The 24,070-nt window shown below is 54.4% G+C and overlaps 2 protein-coding genes and 1 pseudogene across 10 annotated transcripts in view; 2 read left to right on the top strand and 1 right to left on the bottom strand.

The window, feature by feature from the left end:
- MARK3 (microtubule affinity regulating kinase 3) overlaps nt 1–2,115 on the top strand; it is a 114,328-nt gene extending 112,213 nt beyond the window's left edge. For all 9 annotated transcript variants that reach the window (XM_087856259.1, XM_045777198.2, XM_045777200.2 and 6 more), the window contains one exon: nt 857–2,115. In XM_087856259.1, the coding sequence (XP_087712385.1) occupies nt 857–1,202 (346 nt within the window). In that variant the 3' untranslated portion in view covers nt 1,203–2,115. The remainder of the gene's footprint in view (nt 1–856) is intronic.
- Nucleotides 2,116–14,253: 12,138 nt separating this feature from the next.
- Nucleotides 14,254–17,515, bottom strand: CKB (creatine kinase B). Its single transcript, XM_045777176.2, has 8 exons — nt 17,413–17,515; nt 16,905–17,116; nt 16,549–16,703; nt 16,343–16,475; nt 15,897–16,068; nt 15,104–15,227; nt 14,725–14,914; nt 14,254–14,639 (listed from the first exon to the last, which is right to left on the bottom strand). Exons 2-8 carry the CDS (start codon nt 17,095–17,097, stop codon nt 14,461–14,463), a joined length of 1,146 nt encoding a protein of 381 aa, XP_045633132.1. The 5' UTR covers nt 17,098–17,116; nt 17,413–17,515; the 3' UTR covers nt 14,254–14,460.
- LOC123779269 (eukaryotic translation initiation factor 1 pseudogene) lies at nt 17,485–22,199 on the top strand (annotated as a pseudogene).
- The last annotated feature ends 1,871 nt before the right edge of the window (nt 22,200–24,070 follow it).

Here is a 24,070-nt window from a genome sequence, read left to right on the forward strand (position 1 = left end):
CTGTGCCCAGGGCCCCACTGTGACATCACCTTGTAGACGTTGGGTCCACCCCTTCCACTCTGTGAATCGATACAGCTTGCAGTCAAACTGGTTGTTGAGTGCTCAGCAACAAATAAGCCTTAACATTTCATTTTTCTGCTTCAGTAGTAAAATAATGTCATCTGAGAATTATTTTTAAACGTTAAATTAGCAGTTTAACAAAATGGCAGGAAGAAGATCAAGGTGGATGGAGGGATTGGAGAGAAGGGCCCACGCCCCACCCAGCTGTAGACACAGCATCAGGGGCCACCTGCAGAGAAGGTGATTTTGAACCATGTGGAGGCACTGGTTATCCTGAGTAACTGCTGTGGTAAAGCTTATGAGGAACCGATCTCACAGGAGAAGTGGTGGTACAGGGGCAGCCGTGCTGGTCAGAGCCAGAAGTTGGCCTGCTGACCCTGCCTCCCTGAGCTGGGCCTTTGGCGGGCCCCACCGGCTCCTTGCCACCTGCAGTCAGCCTGGAGGGGAAAGCTGGGCTCTTCCTGGAGAAGTGCTCAGCTCTCTACTTCACCTGATCTCCAAGGATACTGTTTAACCATTATTTTCTTAATGTCATTGAGAATAGATGGCTGGTGAAGATTTTTCAGCCAGGTAGACCTTTGCCTGTGTGGGTTATGGTTTGGAAGTGGGTGGGGGGGGCGAGTAATGGAGGAATGCTTCTCAGTAAAGGAACAGTTCAGCACATGGGAGCCTGTGCAAGAGAAGTGTGGATGCGAGTTACCCTGTTAGAGTGAAGAGGTTGATTATGAGCTAGCTGGACTAGAAAAGGTAGATTTTTCTGTGCAATTAAAAATAAACCTGCCACTGTGCATTTCAGTCGCAACGTATCTGCCGAGCAAAAGGATGAAAACAAAGAAGCCAAACCTCGCTCCCTGCGCTTTACCTGGAGCATGAAAACCACGAGTTCCATGGATCCCAATGACATGATGCGGGAAATCCGCAAAGTGCTGGACGCCAATAACTGCGACTACGAGCAGAGAGAGCGCTTCTTACTCTTCTGTGTCCACGGAGATGGGCACGCAGAGAACCTCGTGCAGTGGGAGATGGAGGTGTGCAAGCTGCCAAGACTGTCTCTGAACGGGGTCCGGTTTAAGCGGATATCAGGGACATCCATAGCTTTCAAAAATATTGCTTCCAAAATTGCCAATGAGCTAAAGCTGTAACCCAGTAATTACGGTGTAAATTAAGTAGCGATTTAAAGTGTTTTCCTGAACACTGATGGAAATGTATAGAATAATATTTAGGTAATAACGTCTGCATCTTCTAAATCATGATATTAAAATATAAGGACGAGAGCACGCCTGGGAGCGGAAGCTGGCCTTTTTTCTACGAATGCACTACATTAAAGATGTGTGACACGCGTGCCCTCTGTCTTATTTCCATTGCCCTGAAAGTCAGCGTGAGACATCATCGCCACGGGCCTCCTGTCTGTGTGGTGTGAGCGTGGACTGTGCGTGTGAAGTAGTGCATCCGGAAGCATCTCCTTACACTGGCAGCCAGAGTTGTTACGAGTACCTCTGTGGGAGATCATTTGGTGCTAAAACATTAAAATTGCCAAGGAGGAAAATATTGAATTACTACTAAGAATTAACCTTAAGATTAGTTGATAATTAATACAGGTTTACAGTTCATGCCTGTGGTTTTGTGTTTGTTGTTTTGTGTTTTTTTAGTGCAAAAGGTTTAAATTTATAGTTGTGAACATTGCCTGTGTTTTTCTAAGTAGATTCACAAGATAATTAAAAATACACTTTTTCTCAGTAAAACCTTGCATTGTCTCCTAATACTGTATTTAAGACTCAGATCAAGGCAATGACTAAAAGTATGTTTTTGCCTCCGCCACCAAGCTGAACAAAAGCAAATGGAAAGTGTATGAAGGCCTGGGGCCAGTCTGCCCTTAGCTTGGAGCCCAGCATTTTGTGATTACTAGCATCTTTTTTCTCCAAAGGCTATAGAGGGAGAAGTCGGCCCTCCTGGCGACCTGAGGAGGAAGGAAATCAGGAGCCTCCAGGAGCCCGTGTGGAGAGACGCCAGGTCTTGACGGTTCTGGGTTTGTTCTCCATAAAGTATGTAATTTTCCTCTCTTGTTTTTCTGTGGTGTTTTTTTGGTTTTTGTTTTTTTGTTTTTTTTTTTATTCAGAACATGAATCAGTTCTACAGCTTTTTTCCACCACCTACCTGGTTATATAGAGGGAGTAATGAATTCATCACTTAGGGTGACACTTCAATCTCATGGGGAAATTGCCACATTGATTAGTGTACTATTTTGGATTCTAGGTTTGTTGTCGATGTTGAAAGTATGAAGGTCTGGACAGTCACTCAGATACTACGGGATATCAGGGACAGGCAGAACACTGCTTTAGGTGTCTGGGACACATCAGTGAACAAAACACAGATCCCTCCAAAAGGAGCTTATGTTCTAATAGGACGGCAGTCAGTAAACAATAAGTAAGTTGTAGGAACGGAGTGGTCAATGCCAAGGAAAAAAATGCAGAGCGGGGTCAGGCATTCCGAGGGACCTGATGTTTGGTCGGTGCCATGTTAAATCGGGGGATGGGGGCGGTGGCTTGTCCTCTCGGGGAGCAAAGAGAAGCCAGGAAAGCTGTCCAGAGGCTGTCGGCAGTGATCAGGCAAGAGGTGCTGCTGGTCCAGTGAGACCATGACAGTTCTGGATATGTCCTGAAATACGAGTCAACTGCATTTGCTCTTGGGTTGGCTGTGGATGAGCGAGCAAAAGGCCAAGGCTGTACAAGTTTTGGCCTGAACAGCAGAAAGGACGAGTTTGCTGTCCATTGGAATGGGGCAGCTTGCTGGAGAGGGACCGGGGAGCAGGAGAGTGGTTCTGAATGCACTGTGTTGGGGGTGCCTTCAAATACCATGTGGAGACCCAGGAGGGACCCCGGGAGCCCTCAGCTCTTCAACTCCTTAGCTGGAGGGTGGATCCTATGTGGATATGGGACACAAGCTCCCAGAAAAGGGGTGCGGCCTGGGAGGAGCAGTGAGGTGGGAGGGGCCCCGCCTGCAGGGGTGGCGGTAGACCTGACTTGGGGCTTTCAAACCTTCATTATTAAACAAAACAAAATAGGTCCCAGCTCCTTCCTTTTTTCACCTGAGGCATTTTAGTTCCTTCTCTAGACCCAGTTCCTTTGCACACGTGCTTCTCTCGTAACTCAGTGTGCACGACGGGTTCCTCCAAGCTGCTACCCTGTGGAAGTTTGCAGAGGGGAAGCGGAGCTCTGCCATGCAGGATGTGGCTGCAGTGGGGCTCCTTCTGACCTTCACGGTTCAGACACGTTCTAATAGTGTGCCGTATTTTTGTTCTCAAGGACACACTGAATACTGGAAGTTAGGCTGCTGTGAGAGAAGTTCATTCCTCACGTGCTGTGATGAGACGACCACTCTGTGTGCCGACTCAGATGCTCGTGTTGTCAGTTGTTGGTTTGTCAGAAGCGTGTGGGCGCTTTAATGCACTACTGATCCAGTGAGAGCTGGGTACTCATTCACAGAAGTCATCTGGGTCCGTCTCATTTAAAAGCCTGTATCACGGATTGACATCAGTTTGGTTTCATTGGCAACATAGGTAGTGTTACCTTTACTGCAGCTAAAATGTGAAATCAAATCCATTACAATGGGGCCCATGCCCTTCCTTTAGAATAATACATTTTTGTAGTACGATGTTTTTATTCTGCATACAGTGAATTTTGAAAAGGAATATTCTACAGTATTTGAAAATCACTTCAGACGCAATGACAAGGCCACATTTTTCCCCTCATCCACTCCTCTGGAGTCCCTCAGAGGTGAGGTAAGGTATGTGGTGGGGGAGGTGCTACTGTTTCTATTTACCTGACAAGAGTGTTCTCCTACTCCTGAAAGTAGGGTTAGTACTCCAGGTGTGCTGACTCGCATCCTGATGAGGCATATCAGAGGAATCAAGACAACATTTTTTAACGAGGTGCCTGGCTATTGGGCTGTCCTTTCATTTCTGAGAGTGAAGACCCAGGCGGAAAGCTGGGAAGGAATATGACTGCATGTGAGAAGCACAACCGTGATCGTTTTCACAGTGTGTGTTTCTCCCAAAGCCTAGAGAAGGATGATACTTAAAAGAAAGATCTTACTGTGTGTGCTTTATGAACATGTTACTGTTGCTGTGAAAACCATCTCTGGAATACCGTTTCCTGGCAGCTCCTGCTTTCTGAGTGGTGCATGGTGACCTCAGTGTCCACAGAGCAGAGGACACGGGTGCAGGGAGGTGTGTCTGCCTGCTCAAAACTTGGCTTTTTGCAGAGTGTTTTTGTTATGTTTAGGGTTTGGGTTTGTTTTTGCTGATTTGCCATGAGACCCTTTAAAGAGCTCAGCAGCCCACTTTACATTGGGGGAATGGTTGCTCTTGAAGGGAGCGATGGTGAGTGAAGGATGTGCCTTGCAGGTGTCCTGACAGTGCTCGGGGGAGTCTAGGTGTGACTGTCCCCAAGAGTAGAACCTAGGCGTCCTCTCCAGTCAATAAAGAGGACAGAGTTTCACAGCTTTGTAAATGGGTCTTCAGTCTACCACTTTGAGAGACCATAACCCAGGCGGGGGGTGATGCTTCCTTAGAGGCCCTGCTCGCCATTTGTGTGATGGCACCCCAGGGGGGGCAACTGGGTATGATCAGTGTCAAACCAGCATTGTACGCCTCAGAGGTCAGAGCTCAAGCAGGGCATCTGGGCCTGGCTCCTCCCCCCGGGGGAAGGGAGGTCACATGGTAAGGAGAAGCCATCAGAGGGACTAGATGGAGAGGTTTGGGTACGTGAAGAATGGAAAGGGGGTGGGGGGTCTGAGACTCTCAAGGAGGACGCCAGCTTACCAGGATAGCAGAGTGGACAATGCAAGGAAGCCTGTGTGAACTCACAGTAACAAAGTACTCTTCCAGGAGGTGAGCTTCGGGCTGTGGCAGAGGTGCTGAGGTCTGCCCACGGATTACTACAGCGGGGTCTAGATGGATGGGAAGGCTGGTGTAGGATGTGTTTTGCCAGAGCAGGACCTCTTAGGATTCACTTCACTCAGACGTCAGAGCCCAGTTTAAACCTGAATTAAGCAGCGTGGCTTAGCAGTTGAGGTGTAGGCCCTTGATCAAGGCAGCCTGGTTTCCAGGCTCTGGGTTCATGACCTCAGGTTGCCTCTATAAAGTGTGGTAGTAATAATATCTGACTCTGGGTTATTGGCAAAGTCCACCAGGTGGCAGGTGCAGAGTGGGGTGCCTAGCAGATGCTAGTGAACATGCAGCCCTTACAGGTACAGGCCCTTTTAAACAAGAATTCAAGCTAACACTGTGCCCTTCCTCCCCACCCAGCTTAGCCAGGACACTGAGGTCCTTGAACACCGTGCTCCCTGCCCTCCCAGCAGAGACTTATTAAGAAAACTCCCCCAGGGGTGCCTGGGTGGCTCAGTCGGTTAAGTGTCTGCCTTCGGCTCAGGTCATGATCTCAGGGTCCTGGGATTGAGCCCCACATTGGGCTCCCTGCTCAACGGGGAGTCTGCTTCTGCCTCTGACCCTACCCCCCTGCTTGTAATATCTCTCTCTCTTTCTCTCTCTCTGTCAAATAAATAATCTTTAAAAATAATAATAAATGAAAATTTAAAAAGAAATACTTAAAAATAAATAAATAAAATTTCCCCAGCTTCTAAAATATAGAGTTCTGGTCTCTGAGCCTGGTGTTAGGAAACCAACCTGTGCTGTTATGTTCCTGGCCCCAAGTTTTGGCTTATGTCCCCAGGGGACAGGGAAGAGTGTGAGTCTGGTGGAAGGAAGAACATAGGCAGGGGAGGCAGATGGGGCCCTCCACCCCCACCCCACCCCACCCTACCCCACCCTCCCTTCAGACTGCTGGGCACCTCTCCTCCAACTGGTCTACCGTTGCCATCACTTTTAAAGATTTATTTTAGAGAGCAGGAGAGAGGAGAGGGGCAGAGAGAGAGAGAGAGAATCTCCAGCAGAGTCTGTGCTGAGCTCAGAGCCTGACCCTGGGCTTGATCTCAAGACCCTGAGATCATGACCTGAGCCGAAATGAAGAGTTGGACGCTCAACCAGCTGAGCTGCCCATGTGCCCCTGCCGTCACATGTAAAATCCCACTGCGACTCTTGATCTCAGGGTCGTGAGTTCAAGCCCCATGTTGCGTGTTGATCCTACAAGAATAGAATAGAATAGAATAGAATAGAATAGAATAGAATAGAATAGAATAGAATAGAATAGAATAGAATAGAATAGAATAGAGTAATAACAGCGGCTCTCCCGGCCTGCTTGCCCAGCTCTGCCCTCCCACTGTCTGCTGCTTTGTGTCGTGCTAAGAGTCAGCAGCATGATCAAATGTATTTTGTCTTTGTATCTACCCTCCCTGCCCTTATTAGAATGCAAGCTCCACGGGGTAGGGTGGTTTGTTTTTTCCTATATCCAAGGTACCTAGAATAGTGCCAGGTACTTAGTACAAGATAAGTATTCACTTAAAATAATGATGACGGTGATGATGATGAAGGAGGAGGAGGAGGAGGAGTAAGTACTAATAGTAGTACTAGTAGTATGGGCAAGAAGTACCTGGGAAGCACAAGGCAGTTTCAGTGGCTTCAGTCAGAACTCTTACTGAGGTTCCCCAAAGCCTAAGGCCCAAGGATGGGCAGGTGCAGCCATGGGAAGCTATATTTTGATTTGTGGCCCATCCTCCTTGGTCTCCAGCAGCCGTCTGCGCTGAGCCCTTTCTGTTTTAGAGACAGGCTCAGAGATGGACTGGGAATGTGCTTTTCTCTTCACTGAGCTGTCCGAATAGCTGATGCCCATAGTGTATCATTCAGTCGAGTCAGGAGCAAGACCATGCCGGTCCTCAGGCCGGTGCTCTGGGCGTCCAGGATTAGGTCCTGAATCATAGGACATTTGCCATCTGATGTGAAACTGGGGGTTAAAGCTCTTGGCTTAGAGCCTTAATCTGTGTCCCACACCACAGAGTCGCGCAGTGTGGTGCTTAGCTTTCAGTGCATTAAGACAACAGCCACGTGAGGCTTGGCAGCAGTGTGTAAGCTGGAGGTCAGAGTCTTTGGGGTATTAACAGTAGCCCTCAGCTCCTGGCGCTTGGTCACAGGCACCAAGCTGGAGGTGAGACCTGCTGAGCAGGAGTCCTGGCTCGCAGAGCTTGCGTGCCTCCTGCCTGAGAAAGGGACGCTGCTCCTTGGGGGTCATCTTGGGGCGAGACTAGAGCGCAGCTTGCTAAGATGACCCAGGTCTCTCCGGGAAGTCTGGGGAGACTGGGGCTACAGGAGGCACTTTGGCTGCTGTTGGGTTTGGTTTGATGGCTTTGTTGATTTATCTTGCTGTTTCTTTGGTGGGGCTGATTGGTTACAAATTCTGAGGTTCTTGCGTCTTTTTCCAGCTCCCTAGATACTCATTGCAGTGGTTTGTGGCCATAGTGAGATATCTCCTCACCAAGTGGGTTGACAAATAGGTGCCTTCCTGGGGAGCGTCACTGAGAGCAGGGACAGCTGATCATCCTGCAGCCCTTCCCCCAGCCTGTGCCTTCTGAAGTTTCCTGCTCTCTACCTCCCACCCACTGAACCCACCTCTATGTGTTATTTTAAGCCAGAACTCTAGAACACATCCCTCAAGCGGTTGCTCATCAGGAGCTTGTCTAGCTTCTGCTGGGCACCCTCAGTGCCAGGGTGTGCACATGCATGCACGCACACCTCGGGGGGCTGGCGGGGGGTCCTGTCTGGTCCTGGATTTTCCTGATGCCCAGGCAGCTTCTGGCCCAGCCCTGGTGGCCTCCTACTCCTGGGAGCTTTCACTAGTCAGGGCTCAAATATTTGAAGACAAAAATGGAGTTTCCTTCCCGAGTGTTGCTTCCCCAAGTTAAACTGCCCCAGTTCTTTTCAGGTATTTCAGGACAAGACATGAAGATTTTTCGTGGTGGTTTGTTCATATGTTGGTTCATTGACATGCATTTTTGGGGGGTTAGAGTGGGACAGGTACCCTGGAGGGCCCTGTGCTGAGCTCTGGGGATCCAAAAAGAACTTAGGTAAAACCTAAGTCCACTAAAAGCTTGCTCTCACAGGGAGAGGCGCACAGACACGGTCTGGAAATCCAGTCTGAGTGGGGAGGGGGTAGAGGTTACAGGGGCAACCTGAAGCACCCCTGATCTGCTCAGTGGAAGGGGAAGCGGTGGTATGTGCAAAGGCAGGCGTGGAAGGCTCATCCTACTTCAGACGCAGGGCATGTGTGGGGGCAGTGACAGGACCAGTGCCCTGCCGGACAGGCTCTGTCTTGTCACCATCCCAATAAAATATGTCTCAGACAATGCACCTCTGTTCTCTTAAGAGGACTTCGGTCCGGTACTTTCTTAGGAAGGGACGTGGCAGGCTTTGGGTAGAGTTCTGTCACCAGACAAAAATAGACCCTGCTGCACTAGGAAGCCAGGTCCCAGGGACCAGAGAGGAAGCATCCTGGCCAGTGTGGAGCACCCGGCATGCCAGCTCCTTCCGGAATGAGGTCTGTGCTGACTTGCCTTTCCCTCACTTAAAAGGGAGCTGCCAGTAGGCGTGGGTAGGTGTGAATACATTCTCAAATCAGACATGTTTTGCATGGAAATAAGCTGGGAAGTAGGAGCATATGCAGTTATGTTCATTAATATGGCACCCAAAATCCTTTGGTAGATGGTGCCACTGAGAGCCATTTCCCATTGTGACACCAGGAGCTGCTCTGTGCACCCCGGGGCACTGCTCACGCTGGTCCCTTCTCTGCTTGTATCTTCTGGCCATCTGCTCGTTCTGCAGCACCCAGATCATTCGTCACCTCCTGCCTCCAATCTTTGCAGTTTCCACCCTCTCGGCCCCAGTGCTCTGGGTCCGCTTGGCCCTCTCCCCACCTTCTCTGAACTCTGGAGAATCCTGTTGGGCTTACCTTGTGGCTCATCAAATGGCAGCCCGGCCTGTCTGTAGTGGTAGGGCTCTGCTACCTAGAAAGGTGCTGCAAAAAGGTCTTTTTGCCCCAATATCACTAAATGCACAGGGCACATGTTGTTGGGTTGCATTTCATAGTATCACATCATTTGTAAGTTGGACCAAAACACTGGAACTGGGCCAGAAAGGCCAAGTTCTGTTCTCCTCTGTTCTTCAGGCTAGGAGGATAGAGGAAAGCAATAAGCACCTTGGCCCTCCTTTCTGGTCTCAGGGAAGAGTAGGAAGAGGAGGCAGGACCCCTGGCCTCCTTCTGCCCAGAGCAGTTCCTCTCTAAGATAAGCGCTGTTGCTGTGATTTTCACGGCTGCTGTGCAGGTGGGGCCTGCCCAGCACAAAGTCAGCGGTTTCAAGTGTGGTTAAATATGGGCCACCTTTATTATTTCTTCTTGAAAGTCTAACGTGTTTGAAGTGCTTCTGAATGTGTTGGGCAGTTGATGGGTCAAAAATATTGACAAAACTAGACTTTTCACGTTAGTGAAAATTTAATGGACGTTATCTTTTGTTCCTAAGTTGTATATTTCTGGAGTAACCCCGGGGAATGTGTTAACACAGGCCACCTTTACCAGTAATGGGAGCAGCCCACTTGGGATGGGGTGGGATGGATGGGGGAAGACCCAAAGCCTGACCCCATAGTCAGTGTTCTGAGAGAGAAGATTCATAGTGAAGCAGTTGTATGACGGTGGAGTGACTAAAGGATAAAGCCCAAGGACAATGACCTGTGAGGACTGAGGTCTTCCCAAAAGGAGAGGTAGGGCAGGCGGGGAGGTCTTCCCTGAAATTTGGGCATAGGTAGACCTTGGGCTTCTGGTAGGCTGGACCAGATGTGGAAAGCAGGAAACAGGCATGCAGAAGGGAGCTCCAGGTCAGACCAAAAGTGGCAAATGAAAGCGGGCCTGGAGGTATTGGTGCCGCTGCTGTGTGTCTCTGGTCTCACGTGTTGCCATTCTGAGTGCACATTGGCATGGGCGGCCAGGCAGAGCCAGGCTGTGTTTCTGGAGCTACTGGATTTAGTTCTAACTAAATTCTTGGACAGATTCACCTTGAAGCCCTGCCAGACCAGCAAGCCTTGCAGTCGGTTCCATGAACGGCAGAGCAGCACCCCGGCCCCAGGCCCCATCGCCTCAGCAGAAGCGGTGCTGGTCATCGCACGTGTGCACGCCAGGTGTGTGCGCTGCGCACCTGCGGGTGTTCCATTTGCTGCCCTTAGCTGGCCTGTGCCTCCGAACCCAAGATGACTGTTGGAGCGTTTTTTTCTCCACGGTGACAGCTGCCTCAGGGTCATCTCAGAAATGTGCTTCTCTAGCGCTGCAGCTGCATGCCAGGCTCAAAACCAGGGTTTTGTAATGGAAGCAGAAGGGGAGAATGGCTGCTAGGAGACAGGCAGCTGTCTCCACACAGATTCATCAGACATGGGAGGAGCTAGGAGTACTTCTTAGCTTTTCTGGGTCTTAAAGTTAATTATTTAAGTTGAGCCTTAAATTTTGACAAGCCCCCCACTCTGAGAAGGATGTGAAAGTCCTGCTTCTAAAACCAAGAATGTCATCTTTGCTTCTAAGACTTCAGTAAGGCAGAACGAGTTCTACAAAGACAGGTTTGGGGAGAAAGGAGGAAGGAGTCCAGACACTGTGCGCAGATCCCTACAGAAAGTCTGTAGCCAGACGGGAACCAAGATTTGTGTTGTCCAATTCACATGTAAAATTTGTAGCTCTCCAAACTGACATGCTGCCCCCTGCTCCATGGAAACCTCACAGCCAGAAAGATGACTCTTGCCAGTCAGACCGGGCTCCTCTTTGTTACCTGTGGAAAAGGGAATTAGCTCCGCATCTGTGTGAGTGCAGGGTGCAGCCTCCAGGGTGCTTCAGGAGGCTTTGGTGTGGGCACCAGGCAGCTCCAAATAGAAGTGCAGAATGAGGCACCTTCCAGGCAGCTGCTGCCTATGCCGCCAGTGCTCAGAGCAGCAGGAGGTGCACGCTAGAGGTCTGAATGTTCTGAGCAAAGAGCAGCAAAAAGAGCCCAGGACTTGGAACGGGTGGTCTCAAACCGTGACCTGGAGCCAGTCCTCCCTCGCCTCTGAGTCTGTTTGCACCTCCAGGGGCGGGGGTCGGTTTGTGCAGAGCACATGAAAGGCGGTGGCAGTGAAGTCCTGCCTTAGCGGTCTCCCACGAACTGTGACACATGAGAGCATCTTTTTAAACACCACTAAAAAAAAATGTGTTTCAACTTATGTAAGTAATACATGTTCGCTGTAGAAAATCTGGAAAACGAAGTATAAAGAAGGAAATCACCTGTTATCCCACCACCCACAGTGAACTACTGTTCAGGATTTTTCCATACATGATCCAGGATCCAGAGTACAAGCTGTTTTATAACCTGCTTTTACACTTCAACTTTTTTAAGCGTGCCTCCGTCTCGCTGAGTTCTTCACACTGTTGTGATGCCCGCATGGTGCCTCATTGAGAGAGGTGGCCGGATTTTTAACCAGCCCTTTATTGCTGGCAGTCCTGACCAGTTCTCCCCATTCTGAGTAATCGTACCTCTTAATTATTTTTGTAGGACAGTGGTTCTCAAAGAGGCAGTTGGATCATGGGGGGCACATGGCTGGCTCAGTCGGTAGAGCATGTGACTCTTGGTCTTGCGGTTGTGAGTTCGAGCCCCATGTTGGATGCAGAGCTTACTTTAAAAAAAGTAATTCCTATTCAAAGAGGCAAAAGGAGATTTTGGCCCTCGGGGGACATTTGGCCATGTCTGCAGATATTTTCCATTGTCACAGGGTGGGGTGGGTAACAGTGCTGGCATCTAGAGGTTGGAGGCTGGGATGCAGTGCCCAGGGAAGCCCCCCTCCTCTGGGCAAGACTCACCTGCCTGGTGTGAGTGGGTGCAGTTGAGAAGCCTTGCGATGGGGGCATGTCCTAGCGGGGCCCTGGCTGGGGTGCAGGGATAGATGCTCTTAGTGCTGCTGACTGGTGGAATCCATCCAAGACAGGGAACAAATAAAAGTGTGTTCCCTCCATATTGTGGTGTGATAGGGTGTTTCTTAGACTTCCCATGTTTGACTGTGATGTCAACGAAAATTAAACTCACCCTGTTAAAGGGTCTCGGGAATCCAGAGGAGAGGGGGAGGTTGTAGGGACTCTGGTCCCTACTTTTCCAGCTGGAAAAGTGCATTCAGTAGAGCTATAACTGAGAATAAAAGTGAGCAAAGAGAAAATTACAGGTAGAAAAACAAGTGGCAGGTGTAGTTCTGGGCCTATGGCGAGCACGCCTGTTTGCCCATCTTCCTGAGAGGGCCCAGGTATTGGATATGGCAGCACAGGTGAGGAGGGTAGGGTGGGGCCTTTTGGGCTCTGGAGGAGGTCAGGTTTTACTGCCTGAAGGAAGTCCTGACCCAGGCCCTGCCCACCTGGGCCTTCCTGGGTATCCAGCTGAGAGGCCCGCACAGGGTGATTGGAGGTTTCGGCTCATTATTTTATGTAACTACTGGTAGTTAAGGACGTGCGCCTTATTCTCACAGTCCAGACAGCGCAGAACACTCTCTCAGGAAGTGAAGGGCCTGACAGGCCCCCAGGTGCCTGTACCCACCTCAGGGTGGAGTGGAAACAGTCACTCATCCCTGAGCCTGTTCCCCCCGGCTCAGCCCAAGTGCTTCTGATGGAGCCTGTGCAGGCAGGAGGGCCTTCGCCCACGAAGAGTGTGGGCATAAGGCCTTTCCAGAGGGACGTACTTCCTGTGCTCCTCACAGCCCTTTCTCCCAAATCACCAGACTCTACAGTCTGCAGTGTACTCTCTGTCCCGGCCCAGTCCCCACTGACCAGAGGAAGACACTGAAGCTAAGAAAAGGTGAGCCCTACCTGATGTGTACCCCAGGCCGGTCAGCCAAGGAGGGGGCCAAGTGCCAGCCCCAGGCCTAAAGAATGGGTTCAGAGACCCTATCCCTGCCCCAGGGGCCCTGCCCCCTACTGTGCCCCTCCCCCTGGCAAAGGCTCCTGAAAGCCCTCCCCAGCCTGGACATCACCTGGGTGGGCCCCTCAGATCCAGCCTGGCCTCTGAGGCAGATGACAAGACATACCTCCTGTAGCTTCTACTCCACTGCTGTCCACCCAACCTGCTGGTCCTGGGCCCCAGGATGTGGGACATGAAAGCCCAGGATGAGTAAGACTGCCCCCAGCCCAGGATGCAGTGTGCACAAAGGCCATCCCTGGCTTCTTTTTCCAGTTGCAGGGTAACATTGGGGGTGGTTAGGGCCTCCTGGCCTAAAATGCATGTGGAGCTGAGGTGCCCCAGACCAGGGTGGGGGAGTGGGAGGACCGAGGTGGCCCTGGCCAGCAGGTGGCAGCAGAGTCTGTCCACAGAACTGTGGAACTGGAGGACAAGTCCTGCCACTGGCTAGCAGCTCACATGGTCCACCTCCACTCCCCAAGCCCTGGCCCAGCACCCCCCAGTGAGAGATCAGTCAGGGACAGTGGCAGCTGTGGAGTGACTGGGAAACAGAGACCAAGGAGCCCCCACCCTGAACATCCCCTACCCCCACTTCTGCCCAGGGCCCCTATGGTGGGGACCCACCATGGGAGGCCAACTGGCTGGGGCACCTGAGGGTCCTGGAGAGGAGGCTGCATGGAGGAGGGGGCTCCAGAAGGGCCCCAGAGCTTTCTGAGAGGAACTGAAGGGCTAGGCCTGGAGGGCCAGGGAGAGAATTACTGTTCGGCCTGCCCAAGGCTAGGAGGAAGGGAAGCTGAGGGGAGAGATTTAGGAGATTGTGTAGGTGCTGGAGGGGACAGGCGGGTGGCAGAGACCCTGATCACAGGAAACTGGATGGGGGGCAAGAGGCAGGATGGGGAGGCATTTTTTTTCTGGGCTCTTGCCCACCCTCCAACCCCCTTCCCCAACCCAGCATCCACACCTCCCCTACACTGCAGGATGGGGCTGAGCGAAGTGCCAGGCTCCACCCCCCCAGGCCCAAATGACCCTAGATGCTCAGGGTGGAGCTGTGCCCCCCTGAGCTCCTCCCTCTCCCTCCCCACCAGCCCATCCCAGGCCTGCAAGGAAGCCAAGTAGACAAGATGGCAAGGGAGGAGTTCATGGGATGGGACTGGATGGGCACAGCAGGGTGACTGCCTCCTGACTACTGTCCCTTCTTATAGAAAGTGGAGCAGAAAGGGTAGACCTAGGATTGAGGCCCCCATAGCCTGGCTTCTGGGCACCGGAGCTGCCACGGAAAGGGGACACACTACTCGGAGACTCATGGCAGGCCGAAACCCTAGTTTATTTCAGCATCAGCAACATCTTAGCCATCACAAAAATAAACTCTACCAAGGGCGACAGAAGTCTCTACAGCGAGGCTAAGGGCTCAGCCGCCAAGTGGCGAACATCAGGGGTGCATGGCGGGCACTGCCCGGGCAATAAGTTAGGAAGCAGCAGGGCTGGTGATGGTGGCAGGTGCAGGCTGGGGCCTCACTTCTGGGCAGGCACAAGGTCATCAATGGCCTGGCCTTGCTCCAGCCGCTGCTCCATCTCGATGAGCAGCTTCACACCGTCCACCACCATCTGTACCAGCTCCACCTCCGAGAAGCCCAGGCGGTCTGCGTTGGAGACATCGAAGACGCCGCCCACAGCAGCGGTGTCCACACCACCTGGGGAGACAACCAGCTCAGCGGGACTGGGGTGGGGAGCTGCCCCAGACAGAGAAGACTGCCTACAGCCCCTGCCCCCACTCACCTGTGCCTCGTTTCTGAAGCCGCAGACGCTTGAGCACCTCCGGGAACTTCTCATGCTTGCCCAGGTGGGGCAGCTTGATGTGCACACCTGCCCGCAGGCCTGTGCCCAGGTTGGATGGGCAGGTGAGGATGTAGCCCAGGTGAGGGTTCCACATGAATTCGTAATTCTTAGACTTGAAGAGTGTTTCAATCTAGAGGAAGAGAAGGTGGGAGAGGTGAGACCTGGCTGAGACCTGAGTCCCTCGCTGGGACCCTTGGACCCAGGGGGACTGATGGGGGGGACACCCATATCCCTGCCTGAGCTCTGGAGCTTGGCCCTGCCCCCTCCCTGGCACCAAACCCCACTTGGGCCAACCCAGGTTGGGGTGGTCAGGCCTGACCTGGGTGAGGCCATTGCAGAAGCGAGTGAACACCTCCTTCATGTTGCCCCCTTTCTGCATGGAGATGACCCGCAGGTGGTCTTCCTCGTTGATCCACACCAGGAAGGTCTTATTGTCATTGTGCCTGGGGGAGGGGCACAGTCAAGCCTCCTCCTTGGACTGTGGTCACAGAACACCTCAGAAGAGAGCTCTAGGGGAGCCCCAGATCCCAGGAACTTCCCAAGTCCCTGAGGTGCTCAATCCAGTAGTACCCAGTACCACTCTGGGGGTAGGCAGGGAGGCCAGGACACCTCAAAGAGGGTACAAAAAGAGCCCTAAACTGCGCCCCATCCTGCCAGTCACGTGCTGTGGGGCCAAGGTGTGGGGGAGGGGGCGAAGGCCCCACCTAGGAGGTCGGGACGGGGGAAGGGCTGTATCCGGGCGCTGAAGCCGCGCTACGCACACAGTGGAGGCAGGAGGCTATAAATCTACCCCCACCCCCAACCCCACTAGGAAGCGTCTGCGTCACCCAGCACCTGGCAGAGTCCCCGCGGAGAAGAGGATGAGAAAGGAGACAGAAAACAAGAAGCTCCAAGCTCCCAAGAGGAGGGTGGAGAAGAGAAGCCAACACCACCCGTCGCCCACTTCTAAGATCCCAGGAGGCCTGGGCCTCCACCCGCTGGAGTCCCTTTCACGTACCTGCGCAGTCAAGGTCACCTGCGAGGCCCCTCCCTCTTCCTCCTCAGTGGCGGCGTGGGGGAGGGCCAAAGGGAGGGGGGAAGGGGGACCCGCGGGAGGGGAAGGGGGCACGCACCAGATGCCGCGGGCGTCCGGCCAGTCACGGGCCATGCCTGAGGCCAGTAGCAGGGGCGACACGGGCTTATCGAAGAGGAAGTGGTCGTCGATGAGCTGCTGCTGCTCCGCCTCGGTCATGCTCTTGAGCGCGTAGTAGCGGCCGGCCAGGTCGCCGTCCAGACTCGACAGAGCTGAAGAGGGGCACGCTCAGGAGGACACACACGAGCCCCTGACCCCACGCCCGCCCAGCGTTGTGGGAGCTAGGTCCAGGCGGCGGTCCAAGAGAGCCACCCCGGCCATGGCGGGCCCCAGGCTGTCGTAGGCACGGGGCTGGGTGGCCTCCCCCCCGGGAAACCGGACACGGCGCGCAGATAAGAGCGTGATAGCGGCGGCTCGGATGACTGGGGTGACTGATAAGCCGGACGGGAACGGGAGGGGGGGGCAACCGGCCAGCCCGACCCCTACCTTCCACGGCGAGCTTCTCGATGGCGCGGCGCTCCCCGCGGCTGCAGTGCGGGGGGAGGCAGAAGCCACGGATGCTGCGACCCGTGCGCACCCGCGAGCTCAGCACGTAGTTGGGGTCCAGGTCGTCGCCGCCCTGGTTGTGGAGCAGGGGTGAGCGCCGGGAGACCCCTCCCCAGCCCGCCCCGCCACCCGGGACCGCCCAGCACCTGCAGGTTGTCGGGGTTGAGGTCGGTCTTGTGCTCGTCGCTGGGCTTGTAGCCGCCGTGCCGGTCCTCGATGATGGGGTCAAAGAGCTCCTTGAACACGTCATATGACTCCTCGTCGCCTGCCACGCAGCCCACGGTCATGATATAGGGGTGCCCTGGGGGGACGCGGAATGGGGGCAGTGACGTCACTGCCAGGCCTAAACGAGCCCCTCAGGACCCTGTGGCTCCGCCCGGGAAGGGGGGCGCCAGAACCCTGGCCTGAGCGGGATCCTGGGAGAGGCGCTGGACCCTAGCCCCAGGGGATGTCTTGCGGATCAGGAGCCCGCACCCTGACCCCGGGACCAGGATGCGCGTACCCGGGTTGTCCACGCCGGTCTGGATGACGTCGTCCAGCGTGAAGCCGCTTGGCGTGCTCTTGGCGCGCAACTCCGCGTACAACTCGGGGGTCAGCACCTTGGCCATGTGGTTGTTGTGGCCGCTGAGGTCGGGGAACTCGTCCTCGGCCGGGAAGCGCAGCTTCAACGTGTTGTGGCTGTTGGAGAAGGGCATGGCGGCGGCGGGCGGCAGGCTGTAGGGAGATTCGGGGGTCAGGGAGGACCTGGCGCACCGGGCCCCCCAGGGACCTGCAGGCCACCCAGGACCTCGCTGCCCCGGCTCCTGATCACCCTGGGACGCGGCCAAGGTCAGCGGGGTGCGCAGCGCGCGCGGTGCGCTCCTGCACGGCCCAGGACCCCAGGCCCAACCCGCGCGCGCTCCAGGCGTCGGCCCCCGGCGTGCGTGACTCTGCGGCCCACAAGCCAGTTCGTGCGCAGCGCCCCCGCCCCAGCGCCCAGGCGGCCGCCGCCGGCCCTCGGGCCCACTCACCGGGTGGCCGGGCGGGGCAGGGGCACTCGGTCCGTCGGCAGCTCCGGGCGCGGCGCAGGCGAACAGCGGCGGCTCCGCGCTCCCGCGGCTCTTAAGGGGCGCGACGCGGGCCGCCCATTGGCCGCTATTTATAGCCCATTCATTCCATTGGTCCGCGCTGCGGGGTGGTGCCGCCGCTTTGTCCGCCACCCGCACCCCCAGATAACCCCCCCAAGGCCGCCCACCCCTGTTGTCCCTCGCCGGGACCCCGCGCAGCCCGCCTACCCCGCCCGGCGACTGCCCAGGACCCCGCAGCCGAAACCTCAGGCCCTTGGACGTCCTGGAAGTTCCCTCCCACGCTGCCTCCGGGCGGGAAACTGAGGCCGGAGAGCCGCTGGGCACTGGGAGACGCTCGTGCTCATCTCCAGCCGGGCTCTGGCCTTCCCTGGTCCCGCCAGTCGCAGCGGCGGTGGCGACGAGGGTCCAGGCGTGAACGTCCCGGGCTCCCGCTGCAAGTACTAACCCCTCCCCCACCCCACCCCCTCCGGGTCCGAGCTGGCCAGGAGCCGCCGACCTTCCTCAAGGTGCCCGCAGGCATCTCCCGGGCGATCTTGGTGCAGAGCGAAGGCACGCGGGAGGCGCAGTCTGGCTGCGGTCCAGCGGGGCGGCACCCTCGGTGCCTTGACCTTGGGCAAGTTCGCCGGCTCTGGGGGACCTGAGCCACAGACCCCCGCTCCCAGCCCTTCCTGGTGGATGAGAGAACAATGTGGCCCTGGGAGGCCGCTGGGGAGTGCACAGTGTCAGTCTCCAGACCTCAGCCTTGGGCCCTTTCCACCGGTGACAGGTTCATCTCACCGTCCTACGCCCAAAGGCAGTTCCCAGAGACTCTCAGCAATGATGGGAGCAAACACTAACAATAAGCATGTGAGATTTAAAAACAAACAAAACCAAAAAAAAAAAAAAAAATCCACCTCCCTAAAAATCAGAATCATCTAAATTAAAACAAGGACTATACCTTCCTTCCACTGCCCCCAGTACACCCAGATGGCAAAAATGTGAAAGACTGACACCAGCCAGTGTTGGCTACCGGTTGGAATGTGGAGAGACAGGCATTCACACACTGCCTGCAACTGTGAACTGCTACATCCTTTTTGGAAAGTAATTTGGCAGTGTCTATTAAAATTAAAAATGCTTGTACTCCATGACCCAGCAATCCCACTTCTAGGAATCCAGCCTGTACAGAGGACAGTCTCATCTCTCTTTGCAGATAGAGATGTGCAGATTAGATGTGCAGTGGGAAAAACACACACATGAACCTGGATAGAACTCGATGCCCATCACTTGGGGACTGGCTAGGGGTAGGAAGGCATGTCCCCAGCGTGGAGTACACAGCTATTTTAAAAAATGAGCTCGACCCCTAGTCACTGAGCCACCAACAAAGACTCAGCAGCCTCCCCCTTCACCCCCTAACCTTTTGAAGATCACCTACTTTCTCCCACGAGGCCCTACGTAGGCCATTTCCACCAAGGAAAGTATGTCTGCTCTCCAGAACCTGTATGGTTGTGAACGCTTTGCTAATACAAATAAGAGCGCTGATCGGCTTCCTGCTGGCACTGAAGATCATATCCATATGAGAATTCAATGGAGAAACGGCAGGAAGACCCTTACTACTTGCAAGTCACTGATTACAATCAAAACATACTACTGAAGGTGTTTAAGAGGAAACTTGCCTACAGTGGTGATGTAATGATCATCCACAATATGGAGAAGTATTTCAGCTGCAGGGTGACAAGTGCAAGAACATACACCAGTTCCTCCTAGAGGCTGGACTTACTGAGGAAGACTAGCTGAAGTTGCATGGTGGTGGTGGTGGTGGTGGTGGTGAATCTTTTTTTAAGTAATCTCAGCTCGTAATGTGGGGCTCAAACTCACAACCCCGAGATCAAGGGTCGCATGCTCCACAGACTGAGCCAGCCAGGTGCCCCAGTTTCATGGGTTTTAAGTGCTTTTGATTCACTGAAGCTTAAGTGAGGATTTCCTTGCAATGAGTAGAATTTCCCTTCTGTCCCTTGTCATAAGTTTAAAAACCTCACAGCTTACATAATGTAACCATTTGGGGTCTGCTTTTAGCTTGCAGTAGTGTAATTCTTTCATGCAGTCAAATGAAGAGAAAGGGGCACCTGGGCGGGGGCTCAGTCAGTTAAGCCTCTGACTTGATTTCGGCTCACATCATGATCTCAGGGTCTTGAGATCAAGCCCCGAGACAAGACAGGTTCTCTGCACATAGCTTGGAGTCTGCTTGAGATTCTCTCTCCCTTTCCCTCTGTCCTTCCCCCACTCACGCCATCTCTCTAAATAAATAAATAAAATCTTTGGGGCGCCTGGGTGGCACAGCGGTTAGGCGTCTGCCTTCGGCTCAGGGCGTGATCCCGGCGTTATGGGATCGAGCCCCACATCAGGCTCCTCCACTGTGAGCCTGCTTCTTCCTCTCCCACTCCCCCTGCTTCTGTTCCCTCTCTCGCTGGCTGTCTCTATCTCTGTCAAATAAATAAATAAAATCTTTAAATAAATAAATAAATAAATAAATAAAATCTTTATTTTTTTTTAAGTTATTTATTTGAGAGAGGGAGAGAGAAAATGAGTGGTAGGGAGGAGCAGAGGGAGTGGGAGAGGGAGAAGCAGGCTCCCTGCTGAGCAGAGAGCCCGATAGATGCAGGGCTCAATCCCAGGACCCCGGGATCATGACCCGAGCTGAATGCAGACAATCAACTGAGCCACCCAGGCACCCCAATAAATAAAATCTTTTTTAAAAAATGAAAAGAGAAGGAAAAAAAAGTGAATTGGAGCTTGTGTGTCAACACCTACCATACATTGTTCTGTGAATAAAGCAAGAAAGGAGGGGAAGTCTTTAGCTCTGTGTATGTTCCACAGAATCCCTCCAGGACTGCACAGTAAGGTCTGCGGGCAGCAAGGTGAATCATGCTGCTGCTGGAAGGCTGGCCACGAGCAAACCGCCACGTAAACCAGAAGGAAATACTGTCAGGATCTGGGAGGAGATGGGTGCCGTTGGGGTGGGGGCAGGACAGAGGCAGCGCGAGGAATTCCAGTGTGTTTGGTGCCTCTGGGAATGGGCACTGGAGCAAAGACCAAAGGAGGAGCAAGTCCCTTCACCTCTGACTGTGCACATCAAAGGGTGTGGAGTCCTCTAGGCAGCCCTGTGCTTACCACACACGGGACTCCTGCCTCTTCTCTCTCTCGTTCACCGTAGCGTGCTTTGACCTGTTCCCAGTCGGCATTTTCTTAGGCACATAAAACAAACCAAGGCAAAAACACAAATGGCCCTGGGCTGCCCAAATAGCAGGTGTCCCTTAAGCCTGGAATTTCTGCACACTGTGCTCCCTGCAGCCCCTTCCTCTAATTTTAGAAATGATCTGCAGTTGCCCTTCACCTCCCACCCCCAAAAGCCTGATAGCTCAAGTTTCTGTTTCTGGAAATCTGGAGGACAACTTGGCTTTCAGACGTGGGCGGGGGTTGGGGGGCACTCAGGGCTTCCTCTGTGTCTTCAGCCTCTGCAGCTTCTCAGAAGAACCCTCCCCTCCACCCTCAGCCCACTAAGGGCCTGACCTGCTAGGTGGAAGGAGGGAAGGTCCTGCTCCCCTCTCCTTCCTCAAGGAAGGCCCACACTGGAGAGGGGAGGTCCAGAGGTCTGGGCCTGCCTTGCTCAAGGTCAGGTCCCGGTGATACTCCTGCCGGAGGCTCCGGCAATCCTCAGCATTCTGACATGGGTGTTGTATCCATTTTGCAGAGAAGCAAAGGAAGATCAGAAGGTGGGTGACAGAGGAGACAGGTTTCAGAGGTCCAGCAGACCCTCAATGGTCCGGGAGTATCTAGCCCTGGGCTAACTGAACCTGGAGCCCATCTTGGGGACCCCTGAGGCAGGCCAAGCCTAGGCTGGACTAGATTGACAGCATGGCTGGTCAACAGCTGTGATGGGAAAAGGGGGAGGAGATCTTCAAGGCCTTTAGACCCAAATGTCGGGGTGGGCCCCTACCAGGCAGGGACTGCTTGGGAGCCTGGGTGGTCCCAGAGCAGAGGAGCAAGGGGTGGGGAGGCCTGGATGGTGCCAGCCTCCACCTCAGCTAGAATAACATTGCCCCAGTGACCTAGCACTTGCCCGTGGACCCTCCATTTTCCCCAGGGCCCAAAGGAGCCGGTTTGGCGGCGTCTGGGCAAGAAGCTAGGTGACATCACCCAACCAGTTTATGGTCCAGGCTCCTCAGAAATCACACCTGGTTGCATATTAACCAGCTGGCCCTGGAGGGGGAGGGGAGCTTCAATGGAGTCCCCAGCTTTTCATCCATTGAACTCAGCCTGCCTAGCGGGGCTGCAGCTTTGGGCATGCAGAGGTAGGCCAGGTGCGAGGGCCAAGCAGGGGACCAGAGGTCATTCTCAGAGTCTGTCCTCGGAAGGCAGTCAGGGTATGGGGCTCCTGGTTCGCTCAGTGGGTAGAGCATGCAACTCTTGACATCGGGGTTGTGAGTTTGAGCCACAAGTTGTGTGTACAGATTACTTAAAAATAAAATCTTAAAAAAAAAAAAAAAAAAAGCAAGCAGTCAGGGGATGCCTGGGTGGCTCAGCCAGTTAAGCGGCTGCCTTTGGCTCAGGTCACAGGAGAGGGGTGGGAGCTGCCTCGGGCTCACAGAGCACCATGGGGCAGGAGGCTGAGCTAGTCAGAGAGGGAGGACCTCACCTGAACCCTGCCAGGTCAGCCTCCCCCCTCTTCAGCTTCTCCCTTCCCCCCAGGGTGACCCCCCTTTTCTCCAGGGTCTTTTTCCTGCCTGTTCTCACCTTTATTCAAATCTACATTGGTTCTCTGAAGTCAGATTTACTCGCTTTAAATCCCAGTCCCACTTTGGTCCCATAGGCTACGTGACCTTAGGCAACTACCTAACCTCTCTGAGTCCGGAGTTTTCTGCCCTCCCCGCCCCCGCTCCATAGGATTGTGGGGAGTTTAATACCATGACACTTAGCTAGGCTTATATAGAACCAGTTCTTGTTAGGGAAGCCCCGGTATACAAACTCTGCCCAAGGCAAGGTGCGCACCTGACCTGGGTAATCAGCTGGAGCTTGGGGGAAGCTGGTGCTTTCAGGACGCAGACTGAAGGCTGGCGCAGGCTCAGATGGAGCAGATGGGCAACTCTGGGTAGGCTGCCTGGAGGAGGGGGGCACTGGAGGAGCTGACCAGCCAGTCACAGACAGAGAGGCAAGTGGGAAGTTGGAACCACAGGAAACCACTGCCAAGTCACCAAGTGCTAATTTAGGCTCTTAGTAAGCGCCCAATCCCAGCTCCATACTGCAGCTGAGAGGCTGGGGAAGAGGAACCCCTGAAAGTGGAAAGTTGAAATCTCCCAGGGGAGCAATTAGGGGGTGATTCAGGCAGGCGCATCACCAAAGTGAAGCAGATCACCTGGAACAGAGGCTGACAAGCCATTGATGGGGCTGGCTTGTCTCAGCATTGACAGCAAGAGGCAGCAAGGCCATGGGGAGCCACACAGGCAGCTGGTGGCCAGACTGCTGGCCCCAGACGAACATGAACCCACAGGGAATGGGAGGCCACCTAAGTCCCCTTACCTTTTTACCCCCCAGGGAGGTTCCCAGACCCAGGCCCAGCCAGGGCAGAGGCATGGTGGGGGCAGGTTGGGGGTAGTGGAGCTGAGGCTAGGCACCGGTTTCCACCATGAACTCTGAGGAGCCCATGGCAAGGGCCACAGACACTCTGGCAGTCCTGGACCCGGAAGAAGGAGAGTTCAGGGTGCCCCAAGGGCTGGCTGGCCCTGCAGGGGCCTGGCCACTCCCATTTTGCCAGGCTGGAGCAATCTAGGCCCAGGGTGTGGCCGAGGGTCATTGCTAGCTGGCTCTGGTTCAGGGCCCAGACTCAGCCCCTGGGTAGCAGGGGTGGGCTGGAGGGTCTCTATCCCCTTTCCGGTCCCTAGGGCTAACAGGACAAGCCCTGGTTGCTGGGAGCTGGGTGATGGAGGAATGCATTCCGTATCTCCTGTTGTCCTCCCCTCCCCCCCCAACCCCTCCACAGAGGAACTGGCTCTGAATCAGCCCTGCTGAGACAGAACTGGGCTGCCGCTTCCCTTTTTTTTGCCCTGGTCTTCCCGCTGCCCTTCCCCCAGTCCCCTGCTCAGGCTGCTCACCTGGCCCTCACCGAGCCCAGCGTGAGCCCAGTGCATGCACCTCACCACCACTAACCTCCCCCTGCCCCGCCGGCTTCCCCGAAGTGGACGATGTGCACCGCAGGGGAGGCGGGGCCTGGCCTAAGGCCTCTTCTGCAGACCCTTCCGGCCAAAGCTTTCCGGGACAACCCCCCGATCTGCAATTTCACTTTCTGGAATCCACCCTGGGGCCCAGTCTGAGGTGTTCCCAGAGTGGTTTGCGGTGACAACATGGCCAAGACAAAGCGTCCTCGGAGGGGCTAGGGCAGCTAGCAGAGAGCCGGCCTTTCCGGGAACTCAAGAAGAGTGCGTTACGGGCCCAGCCCTGGTCCCCGCCCACAGCAGCCCGGCCGAGGGGACGCTGGAACTTCTCGTTTGTCCTTTGCACGAACTTGTGTAAACAGGGAAGCCGTAGCTCGCCGAACGCCGCCCGGGAGGCTCGCTCCGCTGCCGGGAGG

The sequence above is a fragment of the Ursus americanus genome, chromosome 26 (assembly GCF_024610735.1).
Source record: "Ursus americanus isolate L20-20 chromosome 26, mUrsAme1.1.p, whole genome shotgun sequence".
NCBI classification, from domain to species: Eukaryota; Metazoa; Chordata; class Mammalia; order Carnivora; family Ursidae; genus Ursus; species Ursus americanus.